A 19,777-nucleotide genomic window follows, 5' to 3' on the forward strand; every position below is an offset into this window, starting at 1 on the left:
AAAAAAATTTTTCCACTGGGAAACCGAATCCACAAAACCCGAATAGAGCCTGAATAAAGGCAGTTAAATATAACCAAAAGGAAAAAACATAAATCAACCTGAGACAACTGCCTGAAGGACATCCTAACAAAGGCTGCCTTAGAAGAAGACATCAAAATGGAAGAAAAAATATGCAAAGACCAAATAGGTGCTTTGTAAAATTGGTCCATGAATAAAACATTCTAACATTCTATGATAACTGGCCTGATAGAATGAGCAGAAATCAATCTAGATTGGGGCTAACCTGCTTCCAAGAAAGCTATATAAGAAAAGCTTTGACCAAGAAGCCAAAGAAACAGCAGAAAGTTTTTGCCCTTTCATAGAACCAGCAAAAGGAACAAACAAACTAAAGGTTTGTCTGAAAACCTTAGTAGTGTCTACATAACACTGCAAATCTCTAACAGAAACCAAAACTTGAAGAGATTACTCTGAACAAAAATGGAAGGATTAAGACATGAAGAAGGAACAACAAACCTCCAACTAATTTTGTCAGAAAACACAACCTTATCCTAAGGAAAAAGTAAGGAGGAACACAAGAAAGAGTAGGAACTATTTTAGCAGATAGAAAAGCTAAAAGAGACAAGACTTCCACAAATAAGTTTATTATCCACCTGATAAAGAGGTTCAAAAGGGGAGAACCTGCAAAAACCTCAAGACCAAATAAAGGCTCCAAGGGGGAAACATTGGATAATAACAGGTCTTAATTCTAGGCCAGGCTAGAGATAAACCATGAATGCTAGGAAGATTAGCATCTTCTATGGAAGATAACTAAAAATGGCAGAAATCTGACCCAACAACTGTGGTATAAAACCATATCCAAACCATCCTGTAAAAACAGAAAGAAAACTATGAATTCTAAAAGAATGCCATGAAAATACCTGATTTGGACCCAAGAAATAAAGGTCTTCCAGACCTTTAAATACAAATCCCCCTAGTCACAGACTTACATGTCTGTATAAGAAACTCTGTAACTGATGGTACCTGATTCTATCTCCATGCCATCAAGCCGAGGGAACTAGAATCCTGATTGAAAAAGTTACCTTGAAATAGGTCTGGATGCAAAAGAAACAGCCAAGGAAAAAACTTGACATAAGAACCAAATTACCAAATTCTGCAAGAACAAGCTGAATCAATCAGAATCACCAAAGCTCTTCCTGACAAATCTTGGCAATCACCCTGGCAAAAAAGACCAGAGGTGGAAAAAAAATAGGCTAGCCAGAAAGACCACTGAACTACCAGAGCATCCAAAAACACAATATAAAGATCCCTGGACCTTGCACAGTACCTGAAAATTTGAGATCCAACTGAGAGGCCATCAGAACTATCTCTGGGCAACACCAAATATCTATTATCTGATAGAACAACATAACCACATGAAGAGACCACTCTTCCAGATAAAAAAACTGATGACTGAGGAAAAACTGCTTCCCCCAGTTGCAGAAATCAAACAGCAATAAGCTTCTGCCTAGGAAAGTTTCCCCATGATGACTGACATAAGCTACAGATATAACATAGTCTTATCTTAAAACAGAGAAAACAATCCCTTTTCAATACAGGCCAACCCTGAAGGGCCCTCAATATTGCACAGAGTTTAAAAACATTATTAGAAAACACAAATCTGAGAATTAAAAATACCCTTGGACTTCTAGTCCTGAGGAAGAAAAGCTCCATAACCCCCAGACTCCAGAGAAAAAAAGGAAATCCCAACCAGAATAAAATCAAATATTTCCCTGTAAAGAAAGAGTTAAAAGTCTGGAAATATAAATCATGTCAGTAGACCAAGACCCTAGTTATAATGCTTTTCTAGAAAGAACCGCTAAAGACATAATCTAGCATTAATGACACAAAATAGAGAATTTGCACATTTTTTTTTAAATTTCTTTATTTATAGACCATTTGCACATTTAAACAACATAAAGACGTTTACAAAAAATGCAGGATCATAAGAAATCTGCCCCGAAAGACAATATAACCAAAAGAACAAGAAACAGGCACATCAGAAATAGATATTACTGGACTGAAAATATAACTTGCTTCCAAATAAGCCCTCCTAAAGAAGGATTATAACCTCCTATCTAAAGGGACTAAACAGGAAGAACTATCTTCCACAGGAATGTAGTACATTTAGCCAGAGTAAAAATGTCACTAACCTATTTGGGAATAGTTTCCCAAAGCTGAAAGAGAAGCCTGAAAAGGATACAAATTATTAAACCTTGTAGAAAAAAAAAAGTATACCTAGCTCAGTCAAATTTCTGGATATAATAACAGAAACTGCAACAGAGACAATAATTACACCAAGGGGTTTAACCAAGGGTTTAAAAAAGACATAACTAGAATATCCCAATCTACTTTAGGATCATTAACTTCTAAAGTACGTAAGAAAGCAAAAATTCCCTTAAAAAGAGAATGAACATGCTTAACATAAAACAAAATAAAAGGATGTCAGTAAAAAGATGAGAGGACAACTGTTGATCAACATAGAAAACCACTCCCTCTGAGGACACAGCAGCCTCAAACTAGAAACATTGATCTTAGCAGGCTAAAAACTAGAAGAAGGTAAATTCTGAACAGACCTTTTACGCTTAGTTGAAAGAGGCATGATCATCAACATTTCATTTCAGTTGTTCACATGAAATTATTATTTTTAGGAAAAATCATAGTATATTCTACCTGTAAGGACCAACCAGGAGGAGCAATAACACTCTTTGAAGCAAAAACAGTAGTAGCAGAAGGTCAGAATGCATTAAATCATTAATATATTTATTGCATAAGATTTCTGAAGGAAATACCTTAGCATAAAACAATATAAACATTTAACACTGGTAGGAAAATGTTCCAACGACCCAGCTTCAAAGGCAGATTTAGGGACAGAATTACCAGGCTCCATAACTGCAAAGACAAGACTGGGGTACTGGTTAGGTGGGAGGGGTTTTATAGAGTTCTTGACGTTTGGGAATCTTTGCCTCCTTCTAGTGGTAGGGAAGAGTAATTCCCAGGAGTAATGGATTGTAGATTCTCACCACCTGTATGAAAGAAAAATATATTTCTGTGAAGCATAACAGTTGAAGGGAAATACGCTAGCCAATGCATTCAATTTCCCCTGAACTATTTTGAAGTAAGTTTGTTTGTATCAATTATATTTCATAGCTTGTGTTTCCTTGTGATGTTTATAGCTGACATTGTGCATTAGGTTTTTCAAATGTGTTAATTATGCTGGTTGTGGCATATGGCTGAGGGCTAACAATTCAATTTTGTACTTAAAATGTGATTATATATATAAATATTAAGCTATAAGCTTCAGGTGTCAAAACCATTCAGTTAAAAATCTATGATAATTTAAAATGAAAAAGCAAAAAATAAATAAATAAAAATGAAATCATACTTGCCTAAAGTAGCAATGGCCAATGAAGAATAGCTATTTTACAGTAGCGAAGAGAGAAAACCAAAACCAGCAACATTTACAGGACTCTCCCACTTTCTGTTCCATAGTAGCTTTGTTAAAAAGCAGTGATTGACATGAAGGGGATCTTAGCAAGTGCTACTTAGTGATGAGCCAAGATATGGAAAGTTAATTAAAAATGAAGTAAACGGACGTTGTAATGTAACATATGACATGCTCCAACTCATTAGAGCATGCCATTTTTTATTAGTGACTGCAGCGTACAATGTGTTTAACCTTTACAGAGAATATGCCCCAATCACTGATGTGTTCTGCTCAGGGGTCAAGTCCTACATAAATAAGTGTGGGAACTCCCCAAAACTTCCACCCCCCCTCACAATTTATATTGTTTTATTTATATACACACATACAAACTGTATTTATATGTATATAATCTATACACTTGGGCTAATGAAAGCAAATTAAATCCATTGAAGGTTTGAATGGTTGCTGTTGGGCCTGAGAATCCTCCTCTGTCACTGAGTCTCATCCACTTAAGATGCAATAGTCCTATTTCTGCTGAAGGGAGGTAAATAACCCCAGAGCAAGCCACACAGAAATATAAGCACCAGGTGTTCCACACAGTGTTGAGTGAACACACAGCAGGACCGCTGACAGGCTTGCATTTAGTGCATTGTAGGAAGTGTTACTGTCCATTACTAGAGGATCTCACTATCCATCTAACCAGACTGTGCTCCAGCTCCTCCCACCAGTAGCAGCAGTGTTTACTGAAGCATTTATGTTCTCTTTCCAGGGGGAACTTAGTTCCTCCAGCAAACATAGTGCAGGAACTCTGTTCCCATGCGTTCCCGCTCGACTTGACCCCTGGTTCTGCTGAGGAGCTGCAAAGAATATTACCTATGTGTTACTAATAAATTAGAGTATGTAATGCAGAATGTAAAGACTGAGCTAGTTCCAAGATATCGTCCAAATAAGGAAACACCGCAATACTCCGCTCTCTGATTAAAGAGAGTTGGGCACCGAGAACCCTTGAAAAGATTCTTGGAGCTGTCGCCAGGCCAAAAGGAAGAGCAACAAATTGGTAATGCTTGTCTAGAAAAGAGAATCTCAGAAACTGATAATGATCTGGATGAATCTGAATATGAAGATATGCATCCTGTAAGTCTATTGTGGACATATAATGCCCTTGCTGAACAAAAGGCAGAATAGACTGTATAGTCACCATCTTGAAAGTAGGTACTTTTACATAACGATTCAAAAATTTTAAATCCAGAACTGGTCTGAATGAATTTTCTTTCTTTGGGACAATGAATATATTTGAATAAAACCCCAGACCCTGTTCCTGAAATGGAACCAGCATGATTACCCCTGAAAACTCCAGGTCTAAAACACACTTCAGGAAAGCCTGAGCCTTCACCGGATTTGCTGGTATGCGTGAGAGAAAACATTTTCTCACAGGAGGTCTTACTCTGAATCCTATTCGATACCCCTGAGAGACAATACTCAGAATCCATTGATTTCGGACAGAACTTGTCCAAAACCTTAATCTGCCCCCTACCAGCTGAGATGGAATGAGGGCCGCACCTTCAAGCGAACTTGGGGGCTGGCTTTGGTTTCTTAAAAGGCTTGGAATTATTCCAAACGGAAGAATGTTTCCAATTGGAAACAGATTCATTGGGGGAAGGATTAGGTTTCTGTTCCTTAATTTGTCGAAAGGAACGAAAGTGGTTAGAAGCTTTAGATTTACCCTTAGGTCTTTTATCCTGAGGCAAAAAAACTCCCTTCCCCCCAGTGACAGTTGAAATAATCGAATCCAACTGAGAACCAAATAACTTATTACCTTGGAAAGAAAGATATAGCAATCTTGACTTAGAAGTCATGTCAGCATTCCAAGATTTAAGCCACAAAGCTCTTCTAGCTAAAATAGCTAAAGACATAGCTTTAACATCAATTTTTATGATATCAAAAAATGGCATCACAAATAAAATGATTAGCATGTTGAAGCAAGCGAATAATTCTAGACAAATCAGAATCCAATTCTTGTTGAACTAAATGTTCCAACAAAAAAGATGATGCAGCTGCAACATCAGCCAAAGAAATTGCAGGCCTGAGAAGATGACCAGAAAATAAATAGGCTTTTCTTAGATAAGATTGAAGTTTCCTATCTAAAGGATCTTAAAAAGAAGTACTATCTTCCATAGGAATAGTAGTACGTTTAGCAAGAGTAGAGATAGCCCCATCAACTTTGGAGATCTTTTCCCAAAACTCCAATGTAATTGATGGCAAAGGATACAATTTTTTAAACCTTAAAGAAGGAATAAAAGATGTACCAGGCATATTCCATTCCTTAGAAATCATATCAGAAATAGCATCAGGAACTGGAAAAACTTCTGGAGTAACCACAGGAGGTTTATAAACAGAATTTAAATGTTTACTAGTTTTAATATCAAGAGGACTAGTTTCCTCAATATCCAATGTAATCAACACTTCTTTTAACAAAGAACGAATGTACTCTATTTTAAATAAATAAGTATATTTGTCAGTGTCAATATCTGAGGAAGGATCTTCTGAATCAGATAGATCCTTATCAGAGGAGGATAATTCAGTATGTTGTCGGTCATTTGAAATTTCATCAATTTTATGAGAAATTTTAAAAGACCTTTTATGTCTATTAGAAGGCGGGATGGCAGACAGAGCCTTCTGAATAGAATCAGCAATAAAATCTTTTAAATTCACAGGTATATCTTGTGCATTAGATGTTGAAGGAACAACAACAGGCAAAGCACTATTACTGATACGTTCTCTGCATGTAAAAGCTTATCATGGCTACTATTACAAACCACAGCTGGAGAAATAATCTCCACAAGTTTACAACAAATGCACTTAGCTTTGGTAGAACTGTTATCAGGCAGCAGAGTTCCATCAGCAATTTCTGAAACAGGATCAGATTGAGACATCTTGCAAATGTAAGAAAAAAACAAAATAACAACATATAAAGAAAAATTATCAATTTCCTTATATGGCAGTTTCAGGAATGGAAAAAAATGCAAACAGCATAGCCCTCTGTTAGAGAAAAAAGGCAAGAAGCATTTAGGAATGGGTTTTTAAATAATGAAATATTTGGCGGCAAGTATGACGCATAACACATACAGATTTTTTTTTTTACGTTAACAACATCCGGAAATGACACACTCGCGTCACTGAAGATGCAACCTTGTGAAAGGACTCGGCGTCGACTAAGACTCCGGAAATAACGTTTTTGCGTCATCAAACGTAACTTTGCGCAAAAAAAAATCTCGCGACAAAAATGACGCAATATATTTTAACATTTTGCACCCTCACAACCCTAATTCTGCCCGTGAATATAAAATGACAGTCAATTGAAAAAAGACTATACCCCAGATAAGAAATACATTTTATCGTAAAAATGCATTTCCCAGATATGAAACTGACAGTCTGCAAAAGGAAATAAACTGAAAACTGAATCATGGCAAATATAAGTACAATACATCTAGCCAAATCTCACACGGACATCGTATTGGCTTTTCTAAGAACTCACGGGTGGAAGGTGAACATAAAAAAGAGTTCACTAGTTCCTCTGACAAGAGTTCCATTCCTAGGAACTCTGATAGACATGAAAAATTTTCTGACGGAGGTCAGAAAATCAAAGATCCTAACTACTTGCCGAGCACTTCACTCCATTCCTCGGCCATCAGTGGCGCAGTATATGGAGGTCATTGGGTTAAAGGTAGCGGCAATGGACATAGTTCTGTTTTCTCGCTTACATCTCAGACCACTGCAGCGGTGCATGCTCAGACAGTGGAATGGGGATTGTTCTAGTTTTGGAACTGGACAGATTACCCCCATGGTATATAGGTCTTTTACACAGCGTAAGAACGCCTCTCTTTTTGTCTGGTCTACAGACAAACGTGAAAGATAAAATCTCCCTCTTGGGAGAAAATTCTTGAATTCTAGTCGATACCCCTGGGTCACGATTTCTAATGCCCAGGGATCCTGAACGTCCCTTGCCCAAGCCTGAGCGGAGAGAAAGTCTGCCCCCTACTAGATCCGGTCCCAGATCGGGGGCTGCCCCTTCATGCTGTCTTGGTAGCAGCAGCGGGCTTCTTGGCCTGTTTACCTTTATTCCAGGTCTGATTAGGTCTCCAGACTGACTTGGATTGTGCAAAATTCCCCTTCTGCTTTGTGGCGGAGGGGGAAGTAGAGGGCCCACCTTTAAAGTTTCGAAAGGAACAAAGATTATTTTGTTTGGCCCTCATTTTAACCGTCTTGTCCTGAGGAAGGGCATGGCCTTTACCCCCAGTAATGTCGGAAATGATCTCCTTTAGTTCAGGCCCGAATAGGGTCTTACCTTTGAAAGGAATAGCCAACAGCTTAGACTTTGATGACACATCAGCAGACCAAGACTTAAGCCATAACGCTCTACACGCTAAAATGGCAAAACCTGCATTCTTTGCCGCTAATTTAGCCATTTGAAAAGCGGCATCTGTAATAAAAGAATTAGCTAGCTTGAGAGCCTTAATTCTATCCAAAATATCATTTAATGGGGTCTCAACCTTAAGAGACTCCTCTAGAGCCTCAAACCAAAAACCTGCTGCAGTAGTTATTGGAACAATGCACGCTATAGGTTGTAGAAGAAAACCGTGATGAATAAACAATTTCCTTAACAGACCCTCTAATTTTTTATCCATAGGATCTTTGAAAGCACAACTGTCCTCAATAGGTATAGTTGTACGCTTAGCCAGGGTAGAAATAGCTCCCTCCACCTTAGGGACCGTCTGACACAAATCAAGAATGGTGTCATTTTCTTAAAAGTAGGAGGGGGAGAGAACGGAATGCCTGGTCTATCCCATTCCTTAGTAACAATGTCCGAAATTCTTCTAGGGACTGGAAAAACATTAGTGTAAGTAGGGACCTCTAGATATTTATCCATTTTAAACAGTTTCTCTGGTGGGATGACAATAGGGTCACAATCATCCAGACCTCCCTGAGTAACAAGCGGAGGTGTTCAAGCTTAAACTTAAAGGCCGTCACATCTGAGTCTGTTTGAGGGAACATCTTTGAATCAGGCAGCTCTCCCTCAGACAGCAATTCCCCCACCCCCAGATCAGAACACTGCGAGGGTACATCGGACATGGCCAATAAAGCATCAGAAGGCCCAGCATTTACTCTAATACCTGACCTGCTGCGCTTACCCTGTAACCCAGGCAGTTTAGATAATACCTCTGTAAGGGTAGTAGACATAACTGCAGCCATATCTTGCAGGGTGAAAGAATTAGACGCACTAGAAGTACTAGGCGTCGCTTGGGCGGGCGTTAAAGGTTGTGACACTTGGGGAGAAGCAGATGGCATAACCTGATTCTCTTATGACTGAGAATCACCCTGAGACATACTTTTATCAGCTAAAATATGTTCTTTGCAATGTAAGGCCCTTTCAGTACATGAGGGACACATTTGAAGTGGGGGTTCCACAATGGCTTCTAAACACATGGAACATTGGCTTTCATCAATGTCAGACATGTTAAAACAGGCTAGTAATGACCACAAACAGGCTTGAAAACACTTTATTTAGAGAAAAAAATAACAATCTGAAAAAACGGTACTGCGCCTTGTCAGCTAAGATTGCACCACAAGAAAAGGAATACTTAACCCTTATGTACAAAAACGTTATACAAAAAACATTATGATTAAACAAAAAAAAAACCCTGCACCTCGCCACAGCCCTGCTGTGGCGCCTACCTGCCCTCAGGGGTCTGCAAAATCGGTTTAACCCTTCGACTAGGCCCAAACTTTCTTGAAAGGCCCACCGGAGCTGGAGCTTGCTGTTTGCATTGGGAAAACAACTGCGCAACTGAGGCGCGAAAATAGGCCCCGCCCATCTACTCAATGTTCCACAGCCTTGAACAAGAACCGCTACAAAGCGGCCTAAAAACCTAGCCATGTGGGTTCATATACCCAAGTTTAACTGAAGCCATGTGTACTCTCCATTGCCAATATAAATGAAAACGTTTGTCACAAAAAACGTTAATTTATCTCCCAACATAGAATTGTTTGCCCGCAAACATTATGTTATCAGTGTCAACCATTTTTCCAACATACAGGTCCAGTAATACCCTTCTCTTTCACATTAGGATTACTGCTTACCCCTTCCCTCATGGGGATACTGTCAGCCAATTCTGAAATAACACAGTCTCTCCAGAAAAAAATTACTGAACATACCTCAATGCTTGTAGCATGAAAAACGTTCCTCACACTGAAGTTTCTTAAGTACTCCTCAGCCATTCTGTGGGAACTACTCCGGATCTAAGTAACAACTGCTAAGATCATCAATCTCCAGGCAGAAATCTTCATCCATCTGCTGCCTGGGAAAAAATAGCACTCACCGGTACCATTTAAAATAAAAAAAGTCTTGCTTGAAGAAAATAAAAACTAACTTTATCACCTCTTTCACTTTACCCTTCCTATTACTTAGTGTAGGCAAAGAGAATGACTGGGGGGTGGAGTCAAGGGAGGAGCTATATAGACAGCTCTGCTGTGGTGCTCTTTGCCACTTCCTGTTAGCAGGAGGATAATATCCCACAAGTAAAGGATAAATCCGTGGACTCGTATCTTGTAGAAGAAATACATTTAATTATGGTGATAAGCATTTTGGATAGAAGCAAAAAAAATTAAATAGTAACATTTCTTCTAAATGTTATTTATGATAAAGTAATTTTTATTATTTTGTAACAAAGGCATAATAACAGAAAAAGTGTACAAGAAAAATAAATTAAGAGAACAAAAATCCTGGTTCTCTAAAGTTACATAGTAATTAAGACAATACAAAATACATATCTATAAATCGTTCGGTTACTGAGTCATAGCTTGTGGAGCCGCTTTTACAGGAGAATTTTAATAGCGTCATGCATTGTGGGACAAAAGTCCTTATAGTATAGATTCTCATGTTTGAGCTAGAGTTTAAGTTAGTTTGTGCATTTTTATGAAGCTGTGAGGCTCATGCTAGCTGCATATTACCAAGATAAAAGTCATTGAGATAAAGTATTAGTGAAAGAGGAAAAGAGTAGGGTGAAGCAAAGGGAGAAAGAGAGATGGGGTGCAGACAGGGGGACAACTCCTGACCATTTCGCTCCAGTTTGTGTAGAAACTTGTTTTATATGGGATTGAGATGTCACTTGTTTATCTGTGTTTTACCTATCGTTTCTGGGGACTCTATGTGCCCTAGGGTAGAGCCATCTAGGAGAGGGGTTCTATCATGTTAGGCTAGTGTGTTAGGACCCATTATGTAATATCCAGTAATACCATACTTTCTGGAAGATTTCTTGGGTATCCAGGAGAAATGCTGCTTGCTCTGACATATTGTAATAGAATTTAATTTTGAGTTGGATTTCTTCCCAGGAAGGGGCACACTCTCTCCAATGACGAGCTATACAGATCCTCGTGGCAGTGCATGTTATCCTGATAAACAAATTAATATATTTATTAAATTCTTTAAGCCTGACGTGGAGCAGTGCTTGTTCCATGGTAAGTCTAATAGGGCTGTCTAGGATAGAGCTTAAGAACCTAGATAGTCGGTTCCACACCCTATGTGAATAGGTGCAGTCCCACCACATGTGTTTATAGTCCCCAACCTCCCCGCAGCCTCTATAACAAAGTCTGGATCTATCTTTGGAAGAGTGTGAGGTTATCAGCGGTGTTAGATACCAACAGAAGTTGGTCTTAATGCAGTTTTCCCACATATCTGCACTCAACAATCCCTTTCCTGCACTAGTCAAAGTTATATACCAATCTTGAATCTCCATTTCTTTGTTGATATCCTTTTCCCATTTAGTTTGTAGAGGGGATTTGGAGTTATCTGAAGCTAGCTGAATTGCCTGGTAAAGCCTGGATATAGTGTTCTTGGGTCTGGATGAGGAGCTGCATATGTTTTCTAATGTAGAGGGCACGTTTTTAGTTATGAGTGGTAAGAGGGGGTGAATAATGGAGGTTAGCTGTAAGTATAGGAACCATTCTAATTTGATTGGCTGTAATTGTTCTTGTAGTTGTGTGTAGCTCATCAGTTTGCCTCCCACTATAATGTCAGTGATTCAATAAAGTCCTCTGTTTTCCCATTTTTTGATGATGGGATCCATTTCATGCCTAACTAGGCTAGTGAGTGTGGCTTTAACGGAGTGTGGAGGGAGTAGAGCTAAGGAGGTGGTCAGCCTGGACCATTGCTTGGTCATGAAATCTATTATTGGATGCTCGTGTTGCGTCCTACTAAGGCACCTTTTAGGGTCCCAAAGAATCATGTCGCGTGGGATAAGTCCTGCAATATCTGATTCTAGCTGCGTCCAAACAATGTCCTTGTTGGGGTCATTAAGAAGAGCTGTCTGTGCTAGTCTGGCTGCCTGATAATAGTGTTTAAGATTTGGTGCCCCTACCCCCCCCCAATTGCTTGTTTCTAGATAGGACTGCCGAAGGGATCCTAGCTTTTTTATTTCCCCTAATGAAACTAATTATGTGTCTTTGGAGGTCGTCTAAGTCTGGGGTTGGTATTCTGATTGGCAGAGTGCGGAATAAATATAGGATCCTTGGTAATATCATCATTTGACTGCTGACAGTCTACCAAACCATGAGAATCGTTCTAAATGTTATTTAAAGGGCCATGATACCCAAATGTTGAAACATTTGAAAGTGATGCAGCTTAGCTGTAAAAAGCTGACTAGAAAATATCAACTGAGCATCTGTATGTAAAAAAGAAAGATATTTTACCTCAAAATGTCCTCAAAGTATTCAAACCCCATTGCAAAGGACTTTAAGCAGCAAATCATTATAGGGAGTGAGCCTCACATGACTCATGTTATTTCCCAATACAGTTTAAGGTAGTATATTATGAAATACCATGAGAGTTAGATCAAATCTCATGAGAGCACAGTAAAAGAGTTCATGACCTCAGCACTGTTGATGCTGATTGGCTGCTGTTAATTTCTTAATTTTTTTTTATTAACTGCAGCTGGGCAGCAGCTGAGTATAACTTTTTACACAGAACTTACTCTGCTGAGCTGAGGAAATTGTGAGTAAAATATCTTCCTTTTTTACATAGAGATGCTCAAGTGATATTTTTCAGCTTTTTACAGTTATACTGCATCAGTTTCAAGTGATTTAGCATATGAGTATTATGTCCCTTTAATTGAGATTATTACTTAATTAGCTTTATACATTTAGTTATAATTATGTTTTAGCAAAGGCAGCTAAATTCATTTGAATGATACCCTCATTGTAAATAATTATCATTTTCATCATGAAATAAATTCCAACTGTTCAAAGAAGGAACTGCAAGGTAATAAAATGCACTAATAGTCTTGGTGAGGGAAAAAGAAAAATATATAAATTATTACGTTCTTTTTATTATACACAAAGATTACATATTCTGCATATTACATTTAGCCAACAAATTAGCAAGCACTACCTAGGTGCTGACCCAAAAATGACCCAGCTACTAAGCTTACATTCCTGCTTTTCAAACAAAGATACCAAGGGAACAAAGAAAAATTGCTAATAGGAGTAAATGAGAAAGTTGCTTAAAATTGCATGCTCTATCTGATTCTGAATCACGAAATAAAAAAATTGGGGTTCATGTCCCTTTAAAATTACAGATATCAATCATTTGTATTAAGCACAATACGTAAGTCAACAAAAGAGTGGTTTTATTTGGACCTGTTTGGTTTCTTATCTATTTCTATATTTATAATCTTCATGAATACACAATCTTGTAGAATGTTAGTAATATTGCACTTTGGAAACATATTAAAGGGCCATAATACCCAAATGTTTAAACATTTGAAAGTGATGCAGCATAGCTGTAAAAAGCTGACTAGAAAATATCACCTGAAGCTCTCTATGTAAAAAGAAAGATATTTTACCTCATTAGTTTCTCAGTAGCCACATCCCATTGTAAAGGACTTCTAAGCAACAAATCAGTATGCCTGTCCCGGGACAGCGGAAGGAGCGAGCTTACGTGCACTCTCATCTTATTTCTCTATTCAGCTTAAGGAAGTTTACAATGAAATCTCATGAGAGTTAAGTCAAATCTCATGAGATCACAGTAAAAGAGTTCATGACCTCACCACTGTTGATGCTGATTGGCTGCTGTTCATTTCTTCATTTTTTATTTTTTTTTAACCTGCAGCTGGGCAGCAGCTGAGTATAACTTTTTACACATAACTTACTCTGCTGAGCTGAGGAGATTGAGAGGTAAAATATCTTCCTTTTTTACATAGAGATGCTCAGGTGATATTTTCCTGTCAGCTTTTTACAGTTATACTGCATCAGTTTCAAGTGATTTAGCATATGAGTATTATGTCCCTTTAAGTAACCATGGAGATTATTTTTTGTAATCTCCTGATGCAATACAATTGACCAGTTTCTATGCAGACTGATGTTCCCCTAGATAATGGAAGATAGCATACGTTTGTAGACACCATAGTTCCCCAACAGAGCCAAAGTGCACAGGATGTCAGCTTTCCTTTTTCATACTTCACAAACAGCCAATAGTTGAATTACACTGTTGTATATCTGACAAACTGGGACCAGCTGTAGTAGAAATTGGCAAGCACTGCCTTAATCTACCTGGAGGATATAGCAGCAGCAGGTGACTTGGGTATGGGGTTAGGGAGACCTTCCTGTGCAGCCTAGCAACCAGGGATTTAATCTGCTGCCGATAGGATACTGTAACCCCTCTATTGCTGAATAACTCACAGTGAATTTTTCCGCACATCTTCTTTGAGATGCGCTTTGCTAATGTCACCACATTATTAAGGTAAATATGTTGCTATTTTAATATAAAATTAACAAGTAACCAAATTACCATGAAAAAAAAAACATAGCTTGTGCATCAGCAATTAAGGTGCCAAGCTAGGAACCATCATGTAATTCTTCTGAAAATACATCAAACGGTAAAAAAGGCAAAAGAGATTTTGCTAATAAACTTAATGAAGAAGAAGACTTTATTTATATTTGTGTAATTCCACATAAACGTATTAACATGACACTGAAACAAAGTAATAACACTGAATATCTCATCCTCCACTTTCAAAAAGAAATTCTCAAAAAGAGCTTAATCCCATAAAGTATTCAAAATATAAAAAGAGAAGTGAAACTACGTTTTGGCAGTAGTAGCAAAAGGACCAATAATGGCAGATTTTATATAATGTATTTATAAACATAGGGGGTTTATTTAACTTCAGCAGAAGGGGGGGGGGGGTTCCTATTTCAGGCTCTTTAAATCTATCAAAACAATAACACTAGAAAACCGAGTTATAATTCACTTTTTTTTTTTAAATCTAGTCTCAGCGTCTCTAAAACCCACTCCTACAGACAGCTGTGTGCTAACTATTGAGCATGTTCAGTTTACATGTTAATAAACAGGTGTATTATCTGCACATTACATAGCACAAGCTATTCACTAGAGAAGACAGTTTCCTGTTTAATATTTCACAGGAGGTTTATTTTAAATGCTTTTCAGCAGTTTCATTTTTAATTATTAGAGAAGGACTCATCTTTGAAAACTGCCCTGAGCTAACATGATTTAGCCATAAGTAACTTATGTCCTCAGCATCTCTTGAGGCACAGTATTGGCAAAAGGTACATGGAAAGTGGAATCTTTTAGAACTAAGTAAAAAAAAAAACAGCTGCAGTTATAAGGCTTTCTGGCAAGGCAATTTTTTAGCACATTCACAAATCAGTAAACTCATTTTCACAGCTTTAAGGTAGAAACTGAGAATTTTTCATATTGAGGAATAATGTTCCTATCTGAAGCAGGTGCCATATTTCCATTTCTAGCACTTCTGGACGCATATGAATTATGCTATTAGCATGTGGGCTCACTATGAATAGTGTGGTCTTTTCTGAGGTCTATAATGTAATAATATGTATAATAAGTACATTTGTAATACACAGAATGTAAAACTATTGGTTTATGTTGCCAGCAGACAAGATATGTAATGTGCAGTGCCAACATCCAGCGTGAAAAAAGCAACCACAATATATAATATAGAAACAGCATAGACGGTTGATGATAAAGTTGTGCATTACCAAATGCCATGTATAATTAGCTTGCACGCAGCCGTCAGATTTGTATACATTTGTTTTTTTATTGTATTGAACAAGCCACTGGAGGTGCAAATCTCCTGCATCAAAGAGATAATTAATACCTGCTGACTGAGCTACCTATATATTTTCAAGGATAGGAAATAAGCATGTATTAAAGACACACTATGCAAAAACAAAATACGGTAGTGCTCTAATTTTGTGTTTAACCCCCTTCAGATAGGGTTAAACACAAAGTTAAAGCCATCTCAATAGCAGCAAATCACTTCTGTGATCTGGCTTAACACACCTGGTGAGCCAATGACAATGAGGTCAATTTAATAATATAAGTACAACAAAGAGTCTCTTGTTGCATGCTCTATCTGAACCATGAAAGTTTACATTTGACGTCCATGTCCCTTTAAGTGTGTTTGCATCTGTTATCCATTTCTTAAACACCTATCTTGATCATGTGACACTGAGTAAACTTTAAAGGGACACTAAAATCATATTTAAACTCCACATAATATGATTAATCATACAAAGTTTAAAAAAAACTCTATGTAATTTATTTTCACTATTTATTTTTACCCAATTGTCCTGAAAACCACAGAGATACTGGGATGTATGGTGCATGATTCAGAACCATAACCCAGGTACATACTACACAGTAATTGCTAAATCAGTGCAGGGGCTCATTTATAATTGTCCTTAGTTGGCTTCAACAAAAGATACAAGATAAAGAGGTTATGAAGATGGAGTTTTTTTCTGGAGGTGCTGCTAAGGTTTCTCTGTAATGATCTAGGGAGATCCTACTCATAAAGGGTCAGATTGCAAGTAGCGTCCTAACAGTTACGCGCAAGCAATAATTGGGTTTATTGCAGCAGTCACGCTTGTATTACAACTTGAAAGTAAACACAATCACTTGAACGCAATTTAAGTTAAGGCGCGTCAGGATAGCGTGACCTCAGAGCTCTGCAATGTTTTTTAACAAAACAAAAAAGTGTCGCAAAACACATCAAAAATACATTACAAAGTACATTTACACTCATAACACTATCTAATAAAAATGATTAAAAGAAATATTGCACAAAAAAGTTAGAAGGGCTCAAAGATATAAGGTCTCAGGTGTAAAAATATGTATATGTATGTATGTATATGTGTGTGTGTGTGTGTGTGTGTGTGTGTGTGTGTGTGTGTGTATGTATGTATGTATGTATGTGTATATATATATATATATATATATATATATATGTCTATACTTATGTGTATATATGTATTTAAAGACATATATAACACATAAATACTATGTATAGACATATATAGAAGTGCATTCAAGTAGATGAAAAAATGAAAAAGTATATTTTTGCAATACTCATATTTAATAAAGTGTTATACAGCTATATTTCACATTCCAATGTTCTGCACATAGGAGGTATGTTCTATGTATTTTTAAATAGATATGACTATATATATCAATACCTATAATTATATATATATATATATATATATATATATAGGTATAGCTATATATTGTACCAAAATACCATCTGATATATGTAGATATATGTATTTATGAATAAATAGAAAATATTCTGCTATGTGAAAAACATTGGAATGTGAAATATTCATATTTTCATGTTGGGTTAGTACACATGAGAATATGTGATCAGGTTTGCATGAGAGTAGCATGTAAGCTTTTTTTTCCTTATTTTTTGTTCCTTTGATTTCTATGGGGGAATATGTTAATGCAGTCGGGATAGTAAGCTTTTTACGTGCATAGGGTTAGTGCGAGTGAAAACCTTTTTACTTCCAACTTGTAATACGAGCACTACACGACGATAGCAAAAAGATTACTTCTAGTGGAGTTATGCACGAACTGGAGCATTAAAGGGACAGTCAAGTCCAAAATAAACTTTCATGATTCAGATAGGGCATGTTATTTTAAACAACTTTCCAATTTACTTTTATCACCAATTATGCTTTGTTCTCTTGGAATTCCTAGTTGAAAGATAAACCTAGGAGATTCATATGCTAATTTCTTAGACATTAAAGGCCGCCTCTGAGCTGAATGCATTTTGACAGTTTTTTTACCACTAGAGGGTGTTAGTTCATGTGAGTTATATAGATAACACTGTGCTCACTCACGTGGCATTACCTAGGAGTATGCACTTATTGGCTAAAATGCAAGTCTGTCAAAAGAACTGAAATAAGGGGGCAGTCTGTAAAGACTTAGATACAAGATAATCACAGAGGTAAAAAGTGAATTAATATAACTGTGTTGGTTATGTAAAACTAGGGCATGGGTAATAAAGGGAGTATCTATCTTTTAAAACAATAAAAATTCTGGTGTAGACTGTCCCTTTAAATACCGCTCCACTCCTAATCTGGCCCTGTGTCTTCTCAAAGCTCAGAGCACTATTCTTAATTTGGAATGTGGCTAAATCTATCCACCAATCATCAAGCTCTATCAAGGTGCTGAACCAAAAATAGGCCGGCTGCTCAGCTTTACATTGATGATTTTTCAAATAAAGATACCAAGTGAAGAAATAAAAAATCATAATAGGAATAGATTAGAAAGTTGATTAAAATCGCATGCTCTAACTGAATTATGAAAAAAAAAAATAGGTTTCATATCCCTTTAAATTAGTAAACAAAGGCAGAATAAATTGCAGAAATGTTCTCCCTATATATTTTTAAAGGGATTTGAAAGCCAGTTTTTTTATTTCATGATTTAGATAGAGCATGTGATTTTAAACAAATTTCTAATGTACTTCTATTACCAATTTTATTTATTCTCTTATTTTTTGCAAGAATGTTATCCATTTGCAAGAGCACTAGAGGGCAGCACTATTTCCTGACATGTAGTGCTCCAGATGCTTAGGTACCTCTTCAACAAAGAACATAATGGGAACGAACCGTATTTGATAATAGAATTAGATTTTTAATGTAATATAATGAAAAGTTAGCAAAAATAAGTTCACTAGCTCATCAAAACCAGCATATTCACATTTTTAATTAGAAAATAGAGTTTTATCCTTCACAGCCCTAGTGATACATACTATTATATGCCACAGAAATTCTGAGGTAAGAGTTAATCATAATGTATTTACCTTGTAACTATAAACCAGGCAAGTTTCTGGCAATCTGGAGACAATCTCATGTATGTTTTGATGTGAGGCATTGCATTGCTGCGGCCGGAGGTGTCCGCTTTCCACTTACTGCAATATCAATAAACAAATCTCTGTTAATAGTATTTGTATTAAAGTTGCAAAAATACAATTACAGACATGTTAAAAAACACAAATGTTGAAAATGAAGTTCAGCCTCTCTCCTGTGCAGGATGACAAGGATTACTGCCAAACCCTTCTACAATATCTAACACACAGCATGATTAAGGGCTTGGGGCTCAAAACGCTGTATAAGGCATAACTCTTAAGATGAATAATAAAGGTCTTTTATGAATGAAACATTCAGCGCTGTTGGGCTTTGCTGTGTGCGAGATGTTGTAAAAAACACAACATTTTCACAAGTATAAATGACAAGTGTCACATTAATTTAAGCATAAGCACATATCCCACACAAGAATAGGTGTAAACATTTTTTTTGCAATCAATTCCATTAAACTTGCCTGGTATAGTTTTTGATCTTATACTCTAAACAATTGATTAAAAAATACATTCACAAAACATACAAGCAGGAGGAAATTATATACAGGTATACCTCACTACAAGTATGGAAGATCTACTATGGACTTCATATAAAACTATGACATTAAACAGATAGACTACTTTGGGTATGTGAAGTCCCATCTGTAATATGTGCAAATAATACAATAACATTTCTGCTCTGTAATAGACTAATAAATACATCTTTTAAACTGTATGAGCTCATGGCTTAAATTAGCATAGAACAAATTAAACATAATATAGCAAATAAGTAGACCTCAACTTTTAACAAAGCCACTTGGGCCCCTCCAAATCACCTATATCTAGACAACCAGGAAGCAAATACATGCACATATAGTACAATAATATTTCTGCTCTATAATAAATTTAAGTTGTGCTTTCAAAAAATATGTAAGGTGTATAGCAAAGTACTTAAAGGGACACTGAACCTAAATTTTTTATTTCATGATTTAGATTTAGAGCATGAAATTTTAAGCAACTTTCTAATTTACTTCTATTATCAAATTTTCTTTATTCTCTTGGTATCTTTATTTCAAAATGCAAGAATGTAAGTTTAGATGCCGGC

The 19,777-nt window shown here is 36.8% G+C and overlaps 1 protein-coding gene across 1 annotated transcript in view; it reads right to left on the minus strand.

Moving 5' to 3' along the window:
• Positions 1-19,777, minus strand: part of TDP1 (tyrosyl-DNA phosphodiesterase 1) — a 698,490-nt gene that overhangs the window by 322,056 nt on the left and 356,657 nt on the right. The window contains exon 13 of the mRNA XM_053697569.1: positions 18,637-18,744. Coding sequence (XP_053553544.1) covers positions 18,637-18,744 — 108 coding nt within the window. The remainder of the gene's footprint in view (positions 1-18,636; positions 18,745-19,777) is intronic.

This window comes from Bombina bombina, chromosome 1 (genome assembly GCF_027579735.1).
Source record: "Bombina bombina isolate aBomBom1 chromosome 1, aBomBom1.pri, whole genome shotgun sequence".
In the NCBI taxonomy this organism is placed as follows: domain Eukaryota; kingdom Metazoa; phylum Chordata; class Amphibia; order Anura; family Bombinatoridae; genus Bombina; species Bombina bombina.